Source organism: Fusarium odoratissimum (assembly GCF_000260195.1).
Source record: "Fusarium odoratissimum NRRL 54006 unplaced genomic scaffold supercont1.37, whole genome shotgun sequence".
NCBI lineage: Eukaryota > Fungi > Ascomycota > Sordariomycetes > Hypocreales > Nectriaceae > Fusarium > Fusarium odoratissimum.
This window is the reverse complement of record NW_022158720.1, coordinates 191173-208954: the sequence shown is the minus strand read 5'-3', so window position 1 is coordinate 208954 and position 17782 is coordinate 191173. Positions and strand designations below refer to the sequence as shown.

The following is a 17782-nucleotide window of genomic DNA, read 5'->3' as shown; positions in this document are numbered from 1 at the left end:
AACTTCACTGTCTGTCCCTTGCAACCCCAGCTGCATCATCCCTGCTCCTCGGTTGGGGGCCTCAAAGTTAATCAACCATCCCCGGCCCTCGACAGCTGAAACCTCCAGCCGATCATCAACCTACTCCCTAATATCTGATGAGTTCAAACCTTTAGACTTGCAGTACTCATCAATGTCCGCATAAGCATTGGCAGTATTCATAAGATACCATCGCATGTCATCGACCATTGGCAGGGGGGGAGCCGCTATTCTTGTATCCTTCACACATCTCTTGCTGAAGTTGTAGTCATACACCTGCAAAAAAAACGTTCAATTTACACGATGAAGAAGCTGGGGGAGAAGTCGCAACGTACCGTGAACAGAAATCTGAGCTCCCTTAATTTTTTGCCCAAGTTGCTCTTTTCCGGTTTAATGAGGGCGTTCGAACAAGCAAGCTTTGGGGCATCAAGGGCCCCCAATGCTTTTTTGCATTTTTCAACAACCTAACACCATATTATTATTTACCACTGCCATCTCTGGCAAAAGCGATTCTTCTCACCTTGGGAAAATAATGCACGAGATCATAACATGAATCCCTGACCTATGATTATTAGCAACCGTTTCTAAACCTGTCAAGGAGGGCATCGTCTTACCATAGGACCCTCAAACGTAAGGAGTCTATTTGATGCTTCCTCTGTGACCTCTTGTACGACCACTACCCGATTGTTGAGCTGTTCTTGGTGTTGAGCCCTTGGTCGTGTAGTTTCAAGTATGAGATCTTCACATGCTGCGGTGATGTCTCGTTGGGTGTCGAGCCATGCTTCCCTCGCTTTCTTTTCTTCGGCTGTTGGCACTTTCGCTTCCCAGGGAGGCTCACTATATTTGCCGCATGCGATTGGTACGACGAGGGTGAGGATGGGTAGAACGTGGGCGAGCTTCATGGTGAGGGAGTGTGGCTGGACATGTGAGCTCTATCTTTATGCTGGAGGATGGACCTGGATGGACTTTTTATAGCAGGCAAGACTGGCTTCTGAGATTCACATTCACGTGCACAATGGCGAAATAATGACACTTGAGAAGTGGTATGTTGATTCATCACCCCTCTCGTTGGCGTGTCGTACGCCTCAGAGACTCCCGTTCGTGGAGGGAGCCGTCGTCAACCATGGTATCAAACGCGTGATAGACTTCAGCCCTCGACCAAAAGCAACGCCACAGGCAACATCCCCGACGAAGTGATGGGTCATGAAGGCTAAGAAGTCAACTTAGCAGCTGGCGTCAAGAGACAGGCGAAGGTTGAATGTGCTATTGGTCTTCCTTTGACTGGATGTCACCAAAGCAAAGAGCAAAAACAGCATGTAGTACACAGATCAATACAGCATTCGCTAAAAGTCAATCACATCCCATGTACGAACACAATCTCTTCGCTATTGGTAGCTAACCCTCCCATCAACGCCAACAGGAATGCCCAGAGCAAAGCAAACGCTAAAAAAGAAAATGCCCATAAATACAATCTGATTTTAGAGATGCAAGAAAAACCAGCCGCTAGTATAGTAACATCTCATAGCTCGTCCCGAAGCACGTTCAGGTTAGGCAGCCGGATCGACCACCACCTAGGACCGACAGGAAGACCGACCCAAACTCTATAAAGACGCTGAACTTCCGACGTAAAAACATGCCACCTGTTATTGTTAGACTTTGCGTACATGGTTTGGCGGGAGAGAGGTATAAACTTACAGTGCCTTGGGCGTGCGCACCCATCCTCTGAGGATGATCTTGATAGCAGCCTTGAATTGGGCAAGCTCGAACGCAATGTGAGCCACCGTGGAATCGTCCTTAGGACCCCTCTGTCGCAGCTCAATAAACTCCCTCACAGCGTCATCCATCTGAGGGTTCTTCTCAGCCTCCTCCTCAAACTTCTTGTTAAGCTTATCGTTCTTGTTGAGATCCTCAAGGCCCTCCTGCTCCTTCTCTGCGAGGACCTTTTCCTCCATCATCTGGCGGAACTGCCCAATGTTATGGAGAGAACTGCTGATACGAGCGTAGGTGTTGAAGAGAGCGACCAGCTCGGTGCGCTGGAGGTAAGGAACGTCGTCACTGTTGTTATCGAGCTCGAAAAGAATCTTGAGAGCGGTGCCGTAGCCAGCGGTTTGGAGCTTGCCCCAGAGACGGCACTTGTCACAGCCAACACAGTCCATGAGGCGGCTGACGTTGCGGAAACGGTTGCGGAAGTCCTCCTTCAGAGATGGCCCTTCACCGTTGACAAACATCAGGCTCTCGTCGAAAATTTGAGGGACACTGGCAGCCTTCTCGGTGACCTCAAGGACCTTGGCGCGAGTGGCAGCATCCTCAGAAGTGTCTCCCATACAGAACCTATAGTCCTTCTTCTGGAGATAAGGGCCAACCTTGGCGATAGCACGGGTCATGAGCGCATAATTGAAGTAGACGTTTCCAATGCGCTCAGGGAATTTATGCAGACGGTGTTCGTAGCAGGACAGGTTAGGGCTCCACTCGCCAGTAGTCTGGTTCAGAAAGTTCCAGCAGAGATGAGTGCTGATACTGGCGTGCATACCGGACATAACACGGTAGAACACACGCTTCTCAAGACACTCATCGTCAACCTCGAAGCCAGTGTTTGCGACAAACGGAGTGTTGGGGTTCTCCTGACGGCGCTCCTCAAGCTGAGCTTGGCGACCCGCTGCATCAAGGATCTGCTTGAAATCTTGGGCAGCAGGACCGCGGTTCCATCCAGACTGGCCGAGATCGGCAGACTTGGGGAAAGAGCTCTTCTGGAAACAATTCTCTCTGTAGATGGCGTCCCAGACCTGCTTGGCCCCATCGCCCGCATAACCAGTGAATCGTTCCGGGTTTCGAACCAAGCTCACGTAATCGCCCTTTGAGCTCGCGCTCTCGTCTTCAGGAACACAGTAATCTCGCTCGTCGCACTCATCATCGTACTCGAAGACACAGCTCTCGCCCACATTCTCGCCAAGACTGCCTCCAAGAGGTCGCTGAGGATGCTGGCGCTGTGCCTTCTTCCCCGGATGCTTAGCACGAGGACCCTCGAGTTTACCGAGTTCATGTGCACGCCAGATCTCCGGGATATCCTCCTCGTTGTCCAGCGTTTCGACCGCGCATCCAATGTTTCCGCACATGCCATTTTCGTCGTTCCAGAAGGGACATTTCTTGTGGAAGAGGTTTACTCGGTAGTGCGAGAAGAAGTCGGTATTGTGGGTAAGGTCGTCGACGGCGGGTTTGGTCAGGGTGTTGAGTTTATCGAGAGTCGCATACGAAGCGCAGGCATCGCCAACGATTGACTTGGGTGAGATCTAGAAACGTGTTAACGGTGACGTGCGCAGTGGCGTGAGAGGCGACAACGTACATGACATTCATCACTAGAGCTCTCGCAAGAACCAGGTGCAGCCCAGAGGGCAAACACAGAAAGATAGAATAGTCTGCTTGCAGACTTCATTGTCGCTGAAGAAGCTCAAGCGACGAGCCGGCGCGTAGATGTCAAGATTGTGTGTAACGAAAGATAAAGTATGACAGAGCCTTGATGCTACAATCGCCAACGAGTGAAGGGCGATAGTAAAAGAGTAATATGATGCAAGAAAGAAGAAAGAAAAATGTCCCGTCTTCAAAGCCGTTTTGATGTAAAGAAGAAGCGACGTATGAAAGTAAGCCAGCGGCAGGTGAAATAGACTAAAGTGGGTGGACGGCTTCGGCGGGCAGCGATGGACACTTTTCCTAAAGGGGAATGATGCGACTGTGTCGAACGGTACTTGTAATTCAATAGAACAAGTGACGTTGCGAGTAAACTCAGACAAAGAATGAAGTCATGGGCTGAGAAGCAACTTGAAGTACTTGAGACGGAGAGTTTATAAATAACTTGCTCGTGTGCTACGTACGGACATATTGAAAGATGACACGCTGGCTGTTGATGTAGGTACCAACCTACATGCAGAAATGCTCCGACTTCCGTGAGGCGAAGTAGAAATGATCTAGAATTCTACCGAATTGTCTCTTCTAACGGAATCTTTCAAGTCTACAGGCCCAGATAGTTTTAACAAACCTCTGCATTTACGACTAATCAGGGAGGATGATCCTGACAAGAATTGAAGCAGTATAGCAGCAACAACAAAGGCACAATACTCTGCCCTGGACCTCAATTGTATGCATAATCTTAGTGTAACGGTGTAAGTGAAATCTGTCCAAAACCACCAATTACCAAGCATGTCGCCGATCTGAGCTGATTTGAAAGCATCCTAGCGGATTTAGGACAGCTTCGGACCAAAAACATCAGACGATCTGCCGGGCGGTGGCTTCTGATCAGCTCACCTCACGGAGGATTATCGTATTCCAGTGAATATTTCCAAATAGCATAATTCGAGAGTCACTCAACATTCCCCATCCAACCAAGACCCTCGTATGACATCCTCCCTTATTTTTCCCACTCGCTGTTTCACAATTGTGGCGCATTCACACCCATGGCTCTGGAAATCAGCCATGATTCACGGATCCTCGACCGAAACGCCACAATTCAACAATGAGGCCATTCCTCCACGGACCTTCATATGTACTGTAAATCGATCATTTTGTTTACCTCTTATTATGCGATGCTGTATCATCCGTCTCCATCTACTTCTGCACCCAGCCTCCATCACAAAGCCCATTTTTTGTCCCATCATGCGCTTGTAGAAGGGGTATCACTGAGCAAATCCTTCTTCTTCCCCCTCCTCCAAAAAAATGTAGCCCCAAATCAGAGACATTCAACAAATAAAACACGTTTAGAAACAACAACCAGCAAACCACTTGTCGAAGTGCCCAACCAAGCCCAAACACCGACGCGCGACGCGTTTCTGGATCGTTCCCAGATCCAACTCCGTATTATAACGTCCCCCCAATGTCTTGGTCGTTAGGGTATGGCGGATCCAATTCTCGACTCCCATCATCCGTAGCCCATCCACTTCGTCATGCAAATTCCCCCATTCCCCTGCCGCTCGGACAACAACTCAGTGTCCATGCGTCATACACAGACATCGAAACCAGTAGACTGGTATATCGCCTCCTTTACATCTCGACAGGGAATCGCATATCATAGCAAGGGTATAACAAGCCCAAGGCCTGCTACCGACTGAATGAACGGGGACGTTGCGAACGCGATGAACCAATGAGTCTCTTTTTGCTTCTCTCTCTTTATATCTCAACGTGAACGTGCAAACCGTAAAATCGTGAGCCGACGTGGAAACCTCCGTCTGAGCTTGAGTATGGCACCGACAAAAGGGTGCTGTGCAGTAAATATGTATGGTACATTGGGGAAAATCTGAGTCGTGCGTCTAGCAATTACTGAGGGGGTTGGAAGTTCAGTGGTCGCCTAAATTCACGTTAGCCATCGGGAGACATGAAGGGTTGATCCCAGCCTTGGGATTGCCATGACAACATACTTGAACAGGAGGATGTGCGGTTCTGGCTCGTGGACCTCGTAGTGTTCCCATCCTAGACTCTTCACGGTTGTTAGTCCTGATTGCTTGCAATCTCGTCACCCCCGCCAACGATGGAGGCACGTGTTGGCAAGGGCGTGAAGTCGTACCTGAGTAATGCCAAGAGCTCGCCATTCCTCCTCCCACAAGAGCTTGAGAGTGCCCTTGGAGGTATCGTGGTAGTCTTTGGGAATAGCCTTGAGCATGGCCTTGGGGAGCTGAACATGACGGTATTCATATTCGCTGTCCGAGTATCGTGCAGAGTAGTGGATCGAGTCGATGAACTCTTCTACGCGAGCGCGCTCCGAGTCTGACAGAGGTCGGGGCGTCTTATTTCGGCGAGCGGTATCGATGTCGAAAGGCATTTTGGCGGTTGTTTTGTTGGTTGATGAGGGGGTAGAGAGCTCGAGGGTGCGGGGAGGGGCACAAGAGCTTCGGCCGATCGATTGGTGAAGTGCGGGTCAAAAAACAGAGATCCGCGATTTTCCCCAATGGCTCACAAGGTGAATGCTGGGTCGACTGTATTTGTTGAGCCTTGAACCAGACCGAGTGAATCTGGATCTCTGCGAAATGTTTTGAGAACGGATGTCACGCGAGATCGGCGGGAAGGTAGAATCTTGCAGCGCGAGGCTGGGTTTCTCGGAGGCGGTCAAAGATCTTCCGGGGTAGAAACTTGGATGGAGACGGGGGGAGGGTCCTCTTGTAGAAACCCGGTTTGGGGGGGAGCCTCGGTCGCTTGAAGGAGGAAAACAGAACGAAGCCGCGCTCTGGAAGCACGAAAAAGTTTTGGTCAACGTGAAAAAGAACCGTGGAAGAAAATCAGAATTGACTCTTTTGACGAAAGAGTCAATCGAGATGGAAGAGAATCAGTAAATCCTTGCGGGTAGAAGTGAAAGAGGAAGAAGGTGCAGATGGGAAGAAAGAGGGTGAGGAGGAGAGAAAATAAGGAAAGATTTTGGTGATGGTGTTGAGAAGGTGAACCTGAAATAGAAGGCAATGGATGGCATGGGATAGCACCAACGGCGTTCACTCTCGTAGGCGGGAAGGAACCTTGCTTTGATTTGATTTGGTGGGTGCAGGTGGTTACGCTTCAGTGGCATCCAGTGGCCAGGGAGTGGTGAAGAGGGGTGCATTGGCTTTGTGTGGCTTGAAGAAAGTAAACAAACCATTTACCTCCCCAAGCAACACCAAAAAAAATCCCCCTCCTTTTGCTTCCCTTCACGAATAACGAACCCTCAAGTTAGGCCTCAACCTCAAGCATGATACCTATTCAGGCAATGAGTGGCTTCTGTCTAATCATGTTGTTTCTCCTAGTCCAAGCATAGCCTCCACAATGTCTCTCATGTTGCTTCCCTTGAACAGTGTTTTTGCAGGTTGGAGATAATCGACCAGTCATGGCTTTTGTTTACATGAAACCTCGTCCTTTTTACATCAAATCTACCCCTCCAATTCAAATGATCGACGTCGTTTATTACTCAATCTCACTGACAAGGGTTCTCTATCCAGGGGGCCTAGCTACGACCGTTGAAGTTGGGGGTCGTGAATACCAAGCCCACGCGTTTCCGGGACTTTCCCATTGCCGTTGCCAGCCTCAATCACATGAATCTGAGAAGGGGTCCGTGCGTTAGCTGCTTCTGAAAGCCAATGCATCTTGTGAAGCTATCCAACCCCAGTGGTGCAGTCTACAAGACACTAATGCAGATAGCAAAGATGATAGTGAAATAGTCTCAACTGGCATTTTTTCCTCTCCCTACAAGCTGAAAAGCCATTAAACTCCCGCACGTGGCACCAACACATGTCTCATTCTCATCCCTCAAGTCCTCTTCTGTCCAGTGTCAGAGCTAGCACTCATATCATATTGCAATAATGGTCTCATCTCACATTCCACCTGGTTCAGCTGGTGTATCCTCTTCTCAGCTCAAGACCCTCCCTTGCTTGCCTTTTCAAGAGCCGAATGTCACGTCATGTCAATATGCACGATGTCACATTGTACTGCGACTTCTCCGGACATCCGGTCTTGTTTTGCGTCGCTTGCTTAGAATCCGTAGACACCCGATTCGCATCACACACATAGTTGCTTTTTCTCGATTGGGCCAGTAAAGCTCCATGTCTCGAATTGATCCTCGGTAGCCTGGAGCAACCCGAAACCTCATGACCCCAATCTTCTAGAATGATAACCAAGTTCAAGACATCCCGAGGCAATCCGCCCGTTTCACGGGCCATTCGATCCGGCAGACTGTTGTAACCATGACTCCGTTTGTTCTGACGTCGTTTTCTGTTGATTCTCTTGATATAATAACGTATGACTTTTGTAAACTGCAATCGGTGATGACATGGAACCGGCTTTGTCATGACTTGAGAAAAGAAGAACGCTTGGAAGGTCCTGAGCCCCGGCCAGTCTCCTGCAGCGCAACATGATGCACGGCATTTCCAATCTTGACCTTGATGCCAGCAACGCTAATCTCCCATTTCCCAATGTCACCAAACTTGGGTTGTCTGAACAATCGCAGTGTCTTAAGTGACATCTCATCGGCTGGTAGGTGAAATGTCCAGCCAATGGATATATGGAACGCATCTCCCACTGGCACCTTGGCTTTACCTTGGTACAGCGGTGGCTGTCCGTATTGTGTTGCAACCGTGTTACTCTTCGTCAACAGTGAAGTGAGCTCTGGGTTCAAAGGCTTGACTCCATCCTTACTGTTGGTAGGAGACCTGGGACCACTGGCGACACGAAGGATGAGAAACGTGCGATCAGAATCTGGTGATCTGTACCATGCGAGCCCTTGTGGTCGAACAACAAAGGGAGCGATGCCACTATTGTCGAGGGTTTCTGTGATCTTGTCCAAGAACTCGTCTTTGTTCCCTGTAGTAAGGGATAGCGGCCGAGACAGACTGATGTGAAGGGGTAGGGGTGATCCCAGGTCGCTTGTCAGGAAGTTATGAAGCTTGATCTCACTCGACACTTCCTTCTCGATGTCAGCCATGAGGCTCGTCAACAAGCCATGCTGTTTTGTTGAGGGATGCCCTAAAGCAAGTCAGCATTGTGTGGATTGAAGTTGAGATGACATCAGAAACTCACATTCTATGTAAACATGACTGGGCCAGTTACCAACTACATGAGGAACTTGGCGCTTCCTCCCATGGTGCAGACTCGGATCATCAACGACACTCTGTCGAACAGTAGAGGCATACAGATCATGAAAGGTATCGGGCAACGGTGGCATAGACGAAGCGTCCGCATCTTTGCTCACGGAGCGAGTATCTCCATCTGTACTCCGGGAGGAGTGGGTCGCGATGCCGTCAACTCCCTTACGGCGCTTGACATGGTGGGAATCGGAACCGGAGCTCTCGTCGTCGGACTCTGAGGAGGAATAATCGACGAGGGCCATTGATTCAAACCCGGTAGACCGTGTCGGAGGTTTATGTACGTCATACAGACGTAATCTCTTGGTGTTTTCTTTATCTCCAGATTGAGAGCGGATAATCGGCCTTTCGTGGGTTGTCTAAATTGTGTTTGGTCTTTTTACGCGGCAATTATTCCCGGTGAGTGGGGCGAGGTGAACGGGTGACGACGATGGGGTTTGATGGCGTCGTTCACCTTGACTTCAGACCCGTTTAACGATGATGACCCAATATCTATGGTACGGTACTTTCTGGTTCAATTGTCTGCCGTGCCTGAGTTATTTTGGCAATGATGCCACGGAAAGATCCGATGTCCGGGATGCCGGGTATCTACATTTGCTGCTGATCCGCGTATCGACGTAGGGTAGCAATGGGACGTCATGGCAGATAAAATGCGTCAGTTCTGGGGCCAAGCAAGCAGAGTTTCTTGGCCGAGATATCCAGACAACAGACGATCTGGTAAGGTGTCATCGAAAAGGTACAGACCTTGAGGCTAAAAATGTGAAGCTGAGGGTGTAGAGCAGATGCAACTCTCCTGGCGTGGAATTGGTAGTGCCCGTTGAACTCGCAAGGATGAATTCACTGTCTACCTTATATAAGGTCTGCGATAAGAATGTCAAAGCTGCGGCTATTAACAATATTTCGGATGATGATTATGCATTTCTATGAACCCCCCTTCAATTGTAGATGTCGGCATTGAACTGATCAATGCGATACAGCAAAGAGGCAGCGGTCTGTGATATCTTCCATTGCTGAACCGGACTCGTCGTCTCCACAGGCCTGATCGAGGTGGCCTATGCGTCGAGTCGGGGTCCGCCAGCTGTCATCCGTTACTTTAGCCTTTGAAACACCAACGGCAAGCCGTTCCATTGGAGAGGGGAACATTAATCACCTGTCGGGCTAAAAAGTCCCTACAAGCAGTAGCGAGCTCGTTAGGCGAAGACCCTTTTAGACAAGGTTTGCATGCAGTGACCGAGATGCTGGTTACGGTTTTTGATGCATCAGGTGGCTGATCAAATGGCGAGGTTCCCTTGTACATGCATTGACTGTTCAACTGCTCACTGCTGGCATTCCATCATTTCTTCTTCTTCATGCTATACCTACGTCCACTCCACTGCTAAGCCCTTTAGTCTATCTTTGGTTTCTTGATGGGACGCGCGTTGAGGCTTCAAAACCTCGTGTAGCTGACGTCGTCTCAAACCATTACTTCCGAGAGTGCCGCGATTGGGAGAGGAAAGTTGAGGAAGGCCGATCGACCGGGCCTTGTGTGATTGACATTTGACATTTGACAATGACAATGACAATGACATTGACAATGACATTGACGTGTGGACCGAATTGAGTGTGACTACTCTGGGGTGCCTTTGGGCCCCCTCCTCCATGTTTTCTGGCTTCTACTGCCCAAGATGGAAACAGGAGATGAACGGTTTTACCTGGAAAGTCCCTGGTCCGTTTGAAGAGGCGTCAATAGCGTTGAGCCAGAAAGCGGATGGAGCGGCTGAAGTTTGAATGGCGTGGACAAGTTCATGTCTAAGGTGCTATTTGGATCACGAGGGGGACGGGAAGTGCCCCTCCCCGCTAAATGATGCACTACGGTGCCCCCCATGAGACTCTGAATGGGCGCATGATGGATTGGAGGGGACGAGACCGCTCAGAGATCTACAACCCTACCTCACTTTCTTTGCCTTGTACCTGCCGTACCTGTCCTGTACCTTATGTAGCTAAGAAAAAAAAGAGCTCCTTCTCCTTGTCTTGAAAGGATTAGGCTGTGCGTGCTGTGCCTTCCGTTGTTGATAAATGAGCTGCATCTCCTCCCACCTTGTTTGTCCCGGTCCCTTGTCTTTTCTCCCCCAAACTTTGTCCCTTACACCGAAACACAATCAATCAGTCAATCACTTTGATACGTCGCATCGACAATCGAATCGAACCCGACAACAACCAAGCGAATTCGCATTAGACTATTAACCAGAAGCACTAGTCGCAATCATCATCTCTTTCGAATACGATTTGCTTGCAGGCGCCATCGCATCGCTTCTTTCAGTCGACCACCATTGTCATCCCGCCTCGGCTCTCGACTCAACAAACCCGACAACTCTTTCGGGGGACTAAACAATTCCCCAGAACCCATTTCTTCCTTCCAGAGCAGTCGCCACAATGAAGGATTCAAGCGACAAGCAATGGGTAAGTTCTTGGACCCTTACCTGAGCTAGGATACCTAGCTCGTGGATGTCAATGTCCATCATGCCCCAGTCTTTTCCTCTTCTGTTTCTTGGTCAGGGCCGATCACTTTCTGTCCGCTTCTCCCCAACGTCATCCCAAGCCTGCCAATGATGGAACAACGTCAGGGCCCCAGCGAGACCCTTTATCGCTGTATTTGTTGCGTCAATGCAGATCCCTGCATCGGGCTCCAATCTTGACGTTGCTTGGCTGTTTTCTTGGTGTCTGCCAAGTAGACGACCAAGCAACCTTATTCATACGTAGCTGTACCACAGCCCGCAGTCCACGCAAGCCTGATGACGTTCTAAATTTATTTACCATTTCCTTCATTGCAAACATTCTAACTCAATTGCATAGGCCAAGGCTTATATTCTTGACCCATTAAACGATATTGAACCAAACCAAGACACCGGTATCGGCGCATCTCACAATCTTGCTGCTCAACTTCGAAACATCTCTCTCGAAGGCTCAAGTTCAAACTCGAACTCAAACTCAAACAGAGACCGCTCTCCCGAGAGAAAGCACAGGCACAAACCAAGTCATTCGAGTCACAGACATCGCCAAGGCAGCTATCCTACTCCACCAACATCTGCCAGCCCAACCCGCGACAGCTTTCATTCCTCGAACCCTTTCTCCGACGCTGCAGCTGCACGCCGTCAATCTTCAGCTCCATCAGTGACTGTATCTCCCCCGGATTCTCCCCCAGGTCCATCCGATACTCGTCGCGACCCATTCAGTTCCTCTGTCAATCGATCGGCCAGTGCTAGAGTTCCGCCTCCGCGTAATCGACCTCAAGTTTCACACAATCGCAGCTTCAGTGCCAGCAACTGCGGAGTTTCACGCCAACGTTCACTGATCCAACGATATCCAGGCGACATGTCTCACCGACCTCTCGACATCCTTAGAAAGGAGGCTCGCGCGGCCGATCGCGCCCCCCATCTTCGTCGCAAGCAAATGCCAATGGCAGACACAATTGATGCTCTGGATACCATTGGCGGGATGTATCATCATGGCGGCCCCTATGACGCCACCCTGGCAAGCCGCAACCGCAACAAGATGTATTCACCCGTTGCTGCTGTTGAAGACTCGAACCGAGAAGCTCTTCGCGCTACTCCTAGAGAAAACATTCAAGATGCTCTGCTCAAAAAGATGCCGCTCCAAGGCACTGCTGATATTCCTAGCGGCGAGCGGGACATGAGCGGCAACACCATAGATTATGAAGAGGGTGCTGATCTCATGAGAGAACCTGACGCTATTGGTGGCGCATACAAGCGTTGGGATGGCATTGTAAGTGACATTTCTATGATGCGATCATTAAATAGTTACTGACCTGAATAGCAATACCATCCTGATGACCTCAAGGGCAAGGGCGAGCCCTCTTACACTTATGAGAAGGACCTCAAGGAGCAAAAGCGTTTCCGCCGAGGTGAACCCGTCGAGTACGAACTCTCATCAAACATGCGAGGCAGCAAACGCCCACCCTTTAGCCACAACCGCAGCTTCAGCGAGAATCCACGAACAACACCCGAATTCTCAAACGGTACTGACATTCGCCGCAACAACTCGACAGGCAAACACCGTCTGAGCGACGGTATTCGACGACGTTTTGGCAGCATGCGACGCAAGAAGGTAGAGGCCGAGTAGATACCTTCAACTTTGTGATATTGTTTTCATGTGATTATAACTTGGACTGGTACTGGCGTTTTCTGGGATTTATTTATATGGGAGAAGGTTTCTTACTCTTGGGCGAGTAGTGACGATAAAGATTAGTCAAGACTTGATAAGACAGGCGCTATAGGATATATGTTTTGGTTATGGCCTGTTCCGATTTACGGAAGAAACAGACTTGGGAAAACAAAAGTCGTTTACTACTCATTTTCTTTGTTCTTTTCTTTGGCTTGTAGATGGGTCCCAGCATGTATACAGCTGTGTTTGTACTGCCACTCCTTGAAAAGACGCAATTATTGACATTCATGGTGTTCTAGAATGGCCATAAGGGAACGTAGAAATAAACCATGATATTCAGCGTTCGAAGATTCGACACTTAGATTGCATTGCAATGCTATGCATGTATTCCCAAACTACATTATTAACAAACATCACTTATGACTCTTGCCCAAGACATCTAGAAATACGACAATCCACTCCATCCCAAAACACCCTCCAGCTCCTCCCTCAACTCCCCAACACCATCATATCCTCCCTTACCCGCTATCTCCGCCCTCTTCGCAGCACCAAGCTCCGCCCACCTCGCCAAAACAGCGCCGTCCACAATCGTCCTTCCACCAGCTGCCTCTACGCCTACAGGTCGTATACCATCGGGTAATCTATGCGCTTTGGCATTCAATCCGCCGTGTGGTGTAAGTGCGGGGAGGAGTTGGTTTGTTACGGAGAGGAGACGACGGTATGTTGTTTCAGGGAGGGGGACGAGTGTTGCCAAGTGGCCGGATGAAGAGGCGAGGAGGAGGATGTGCGGAGGATCTTGGGGAGGGGGATGAGAGGGCGGTAGGGTTCGCGGGAGGAGGAGTGTTGTTGAGGGGGGATTGGGGGAGACGGAGAATGAGGTTCTATGGAGGAGGAGATGGCCTTGAAGAGACTTAGGATCTGTAGTTTGTTAGTATCGCAAGAATCATGGGAAAGGGAGAGGACTCACGCTCGGGGTTAAAGTCGAGAATATGTAGATCACCATCCGCATCCGCAGCAACAATAGCCAGATCCTCACCATCCGGCAGGAAATCCGCCACCAGAACCGGTAACCGGCCATGGCTCTTACCCAAGACCTTGAAAGTATACGGTTCCTCAGTATATCCCGCAAACCAAACCCCCTTGAACGCATCAGCCATGAGACACAACCCCGTACGCGGCAGTTCCCTCGCAGTAGATACGTGGCAGCTCATGTCGAGGAAAGCAACAGGTAAAAGAGACCCGTCTTCCTTCAGACCGCGCACCATACACTTTTGCCCTTGCGCGACGAGCATGAGGCCTTGGGTGCCGATCTCTGATATGGCTGTTACGCCGCCGCGGGGAATGTCTTCGCGCGCGATGGCTTTGAGACGTTTGTTGGTTTCTGGTCTGCCGGGCTCGGGGATGACGGTTACGATATCGAAGACGTGGACGCGCCCGCGGATGGGGAGGTCTTCACCCTTTGAGACGGCTGTGCCGACTGTGACGAGGAAGCGACGCTCTTTTGTATCTTCTGAGACTTCGAGGTGTAGTGTTTTCATGCACTCGATAGATTCGCAGGATTCAAGCTCGACTTCGTGGATGACGGTCCAACTGACCGGGCTGATGAGCTTGAGAACGCCGCGGGGCATGGTTGGTGGGAAAGTCAGTGTTTCCTTGGCCCATTCCTTGTGATAGTCGTCGTCTTTGGGGAGTTCGAAGGGTTCGCTTATCATACAGCCTGCGATGTATGCACCTGTAGGTTGATGATATGCGATGCCGCGAACATCAGCGCCCAGAGGGACTTTCTTGACTGATATACCGAGCTCAGTGAAGTTGGTATCTGGTGGGAGTTGAGTAACCCGTGCGATGCCCTTGTCATCGGCGTAGATGAAACCACGATCACAACCCTCAGTGTGGAATGTACTCATACCGCGGACGCCGAGGCCTTGAAGACCAATGACGCGGGGGATACTCTTGCTGGACTTGATGACGAAACTTGGTGAAGGGCCGGGGAGGAAGACGGTGCTATAGCCGTTGATGTTTGCGCATGGTCGGAGAGGGACGAAGCGTGGTTGTTCGACGTCATCTTGTTCTGTCTCGACGGGAATTGTGGCTAATGTCGTGTTGGAAGTCTTTTTGAAGGTGAGAGTGGCGGAGAGACTGGTTTCACCGCCTTCTCTTACATGGCGAAGAGGTTCGTAAACTGTGAGGTCGTCGGTTTGGTTGCGGAGCTGGTCATGTTAGAGAAGTTCAGTGAGGGTGAAGAGGGACTCACGATGAGATATGGAGATTGAGATGTGGTGTCGCCAAGATCAGCGACAAGAATCTCGCGGAGATTCTCTTTTGCTAAACCACGTCGTAGCGTGTAGTCTGCTGAAAGGTGAGGAGGGACGTAACAGAGGCCTTCAGCAACGTAGACGGGCTTGGAGAGATCGGGGAGTGCGTATACCTGTTCAGTCAGTAGCTGATCTCCAATGGGCAAGACTGGGACTTACATGTAGTGCACCAGTTGAGCTGAGCAAGAACATCATGATCTTCTCAGTCTCTGCACCCTTGTCGCCGGCATTCGGTTGGAAAGCACCCTTTGCATCCGCATACAGACATCCAGAGTGCCACTTAGTGTTCTGCAGAGTAGCATCCATCTTTTCCACCTCCTCAAGCTCATTGTTGCTGTCGATCTGTGCCAACATAAGACTGCTGTCATCGCGGATGAGTAGGAGGTAAGGATCAGCAATGCTGGCGCTGGTGACTCGGGGTTCAGCGCCGGTTTCTTCATCGAGCATCGGCAGGATCTGAGTGAGGCCGAGATCTAGAATTGTCAGTATGTGCGAATATCATCTAAGCAAGCGACTTACCTCCATCGTATGATCGAACCTCAGATTTGAGGACTTGGATGATCCTCATCTGCTTGCCCATTGTTCCAGCTTCAACAGTGAATCCAGCCGCTGGGTCAAACTCAGTGTCCTTGAGAGTCTCGAATCCTGCGCCAGTAAGAGCATACACATCTGATGTCTCATAACCGTCGAGATCGACCTTAGCGACTATCATGTACTTGTCATGCTGTCCAAATGTCTCATACTCATTACCCATACCAACATTCCCACCTAGAGCTTTTGGCATTGGCTTCTTAACAGACATGGTCCAGAAACCCCTTGCTTCGGGGAACTCGAACCTTCCAATGATCTTGGGCTGAATGTTGCGGTTGAGAATAGCCAGTGAACCGGCTTTTCCACGTCCGACGACGCAGGCAAGATGAAGATCCGAAACGACACCCTGTGACAGAGTTGCTTCTTCACTGTCAGGGTGGAACGATATCTTGCCAGGTGTCAAGTCCTTGATCGGGGCGATGCTGAGCAGGGTATCGTGAATGCGGAAGCTCAACTCGCCCGCTTTACCCCCACCATTGAGAGCCTGAGCCGGTTTCGCGGCAGCAGACTCGGTGCCATACAGATCGTCGTCCTCATCGTCTTCATCCTCTAGATCCAGGTCATCCATTTCTAGCCCAATCTCCGCATCGATAAGCCGAGGCTTTCGCCTCTTCTCTTGTCCCATCTTTCTTGTCCAGCCCAATACAACAGAATCGCCAACTTCACTACCCACGAAGTACGCATTCTTGCTAAGTTTCGACGCTGTCGATGCGCGGCTCTTGATAAGATTGCCTCCGTTCTCATCTGCGACCATCCTGACGGTAAGACCAGAGACAGTTCTGCCATCGATCTGGAACGTGACTATTCCAATGCGACCATCGTTGAGAACTAGCAAGAGCTCGCCGTTCTCGATGGACAGTGTCTCAATGACACAGTGCTCCAATCGCAGGTTAAGATCCGCTTGATCTCTTAGGCTGAACGAGGTGATCTGTCGAGCCATTGAGTTCACCGCCACGCCATTGGACTTGCCAGACTGATCAACATGAATCAGTTCGTTCTCTCCAATCAACAACGAACCACCAACAGGCGCTGGCAACGGAATGATCTTGAACAAATCTCGAGGAAGATCAGTGACTGAAAGAATAGTAGTCGAAGCTCGCTGCTGCAAATCCAACGTAAAGACCTTGTACGTAAGATGATCTTTCTGACCAAGAGAATGGGCTCGCTCTTGGCTAGACGAAAGAATACCAAAAGTCGGTTCTCTATACTCATGCAGAAAAGCGAAGTGCACGGGATGAAGTAAACTGGGATCAAGCAGCGGAAGACGGAGGACAAAAGATGGTGTATACGCTGGTTCTAATGTGTCGCTATCTCCATTGGCGACTGTAGTAGATTCCTTGACGGGTCGTGGCCCATCGAGATCCTCATCCCAATCATCCATCTCCAAGTCTTCTTCCGCTTGTCTGAATGGTAGGATCGCGAGGTTGCGCGAGCCGAATTGGAAGGCGGCGCATCGACTGCCGGGGTCGGCTTCGAGGTAATTGGTATATTCGTCGAAAGAAACCTCCCATGGCGCGCCGTGTAGCTCTTCCTTCTCGTAGTAATGGATGGAGATGGTCTCGAGGTTGCTCTTCTCGGGATCCCATACTGCCATACATAGTTTCGCGGCTTTGTAGGCTATCAAGAGAGCTTCACCTCCACATTTCGAATGCTTCGTCTTGACCTTGGCCAAACCCGTCACGGTGCCGGATAGTGGAAGCTCCACGACAAGGACTAGCTTCGTCAGGTTCGTGCGATCGGTTCGGACAAGCATTGACTCGCCGCCAAGAAACGAAGACTCAAGTCCATCATCGTCGTTCGCGCGGTGATCAAATTCGGGTTCAGGCTTTGTTGTCTGGGTAGGTTGGTTCTCGGGATCGAATTCGGCGGAGATGGCCTTGGTTGTAAAGATTTGGAGTAGGGAACCTTTTGCGACAACGAGATTGGTAGCTGTAGCTGAAGTGAGAGAGACAGTCAAGGAGTGTGTGACGGCTGAGGGAGCCGCAAGCTCGGTGTAGGCCTGCATTTCAGCGAGACCATTCTTTTGTAACCGAGAAACTGGTTGCTTTGTTGAGTTCGTTCGAGTCGTTCGCGATGTTGCTTTATTGAATGTTTGGCCCAAAAGAGTAGAGTTCA

General features: G+C 50.2%; 6 protein-coding genes across 9 annotated transcripts; 1 reads left to right on the top strand and 5 right to left on the bottom strand.

The window, feature by feature from the left end:
- Positions 1-120: 120 nt before the first annotated feature.
- FOIG_13984 (uncharacterized protein) lies at positions 121-920 on the bottom strand (the record flags this gene model as incomplete). Its single annotated transcript, XM_031215171.1, has 4 exons — positions 121-294; positions 354-482; positions 539-580; positions 633-920. The coding sequence occupies 4 exons, from the start codon at positions 918-920 to the stop codon at positions 121-123; spliced, it is 633 nt and encodes a 210-aa protein (XP_031055197.1).
- A 617-nt stretch (positions 921-1537) lies between these two features.
- FOIG_13983 (uncharacterized protein) lies at positions 1538-3448 on the bottom strand (the record flags this gene model as incomplete). The annotated part of the gene is made up of 3 exons (XM_031215170.1): positions 1538-1658; positions 1714-3305; positions 3359-3448. The coding sequence occupies 3 exons, from the start codon at positions 3446-3448 to the stop codon at positions 1538-1540; spliced, it is 1803 nt and encodes a 600-aa protein (XP_031055196.1).
- Positions 3449-4504: 1056 nt separating this feature from the next.
- On the bottom strand, positions 4505-6581 carry FOIG_13982 (cyclin-dependent kinase regulatory subunit CKS1). Of its 2 annotated transcripts, XM_031215169.1 has the most exons (3): positions 5567-6581; positions 5421-5479; positions 4505-5350 (listed from the first exon to the last, which is right to left on the bottom strand). In XM_031215169.1, the coding sequence occupies exons 1-3, from the start codon at positions 5819-5821 to the stop codon at positions 5320-5322; spliced, it is 345 nt and encodes a 114-aa protein (XP_031055195.1). In that variant the 5' UTR covers positions 5822-6581; the 3' UTR covers positions 4505-5319. The 2 variants fall into 2 exon arrangements, with proteins under 2 accessions (XP_031055195.1, XP_031055194.1); XM_031215168.1 differs by having other exon boundaries at positions 4550-5479; positions 5567-6486.
- A 165-nt stretch (positions 6582-6746) lies between these two features.
- On the bottom strand, positions 6747-9657 carry FOIG_13981 (uncharacterized protein). Its single transcript, XM_031215167.1, has 2 exons — positions 8536-9657; positions 6747-8481 (listed from the first exon to the last, which is right to left on the bottom strand). The coding sequence occupies exons 1-2, from the start codon at positions 8843-8845 to the stop codon at positions 7805-7807; spliced, it is 987 nt and encodes a 328-aa protein (XP_031055193.1). The 5' UTR covers positions 8846-9657; the 3' UTR covers positions 6747-7804.
- A 167-nt stretch (positions 9658-9824) lies between these two features.
- On the top strand, positions 9825-14083 carry FOIG_13980 (uncharacterized protein). 2 transcript variants are annotated; one of them, XM_031215165.1, is made up of 3 exons: positions 9825-11039; positions 11433-12362; positions 12414-14083. In XM_031215165.1, the coding sequence occupies exons 1-3, from the start codon at positions 11013-11015 to the stop codon at positions 12717-12719; spliced, it is 1263 nt and encodes a 420-aa protein (XP_031055191.1). In that variant the 5' UTR covers positions 9825-11012; the 3' UTR covers positions 12720-14083. The 2 variants fall into 2 exon arrangements, with proteins under 2 accessions (XP_031055191.1, XP_031055192.1); XM_031215166.1 differs by having other exon boundaries at positions 11433-14083.
- FOIG_13979 (uncharacterized protein) lies at positions 10587-17747 on the bottom strand. 2 transcript variants are annotated; one of them, XM_031215163.1, is made up of 5 exons: positions 15596-17747; positions 15236-15549; positions 15016-15189; positions 13729-14971; positions 10587-13679 (listed from the first exon to the last, which is right to left on the bottom strand). In XM_031215163.1, the coding sequence occupies exons 1-5, from the start codon at positions 17670-17672 to the stop codon at positions 13201-13203; spliced, it is 4287 nt and encodes a 1428-aa protein (XP_031055189.1). In that variant the 5' UTR covers positions 17673-17747; the 3' UTR covers positions 10587-13200. The 2 variants fall into 2 exon arrangements, with proteins under 2 accessions (XP_031055189.1, XP_031055190.1); XM_031215164.1 differs by having other exon boundaries at positions 13364-14971; positions 15596-17741.
- Positions 17748-17782: the final 35 nt, after the last annotated feature.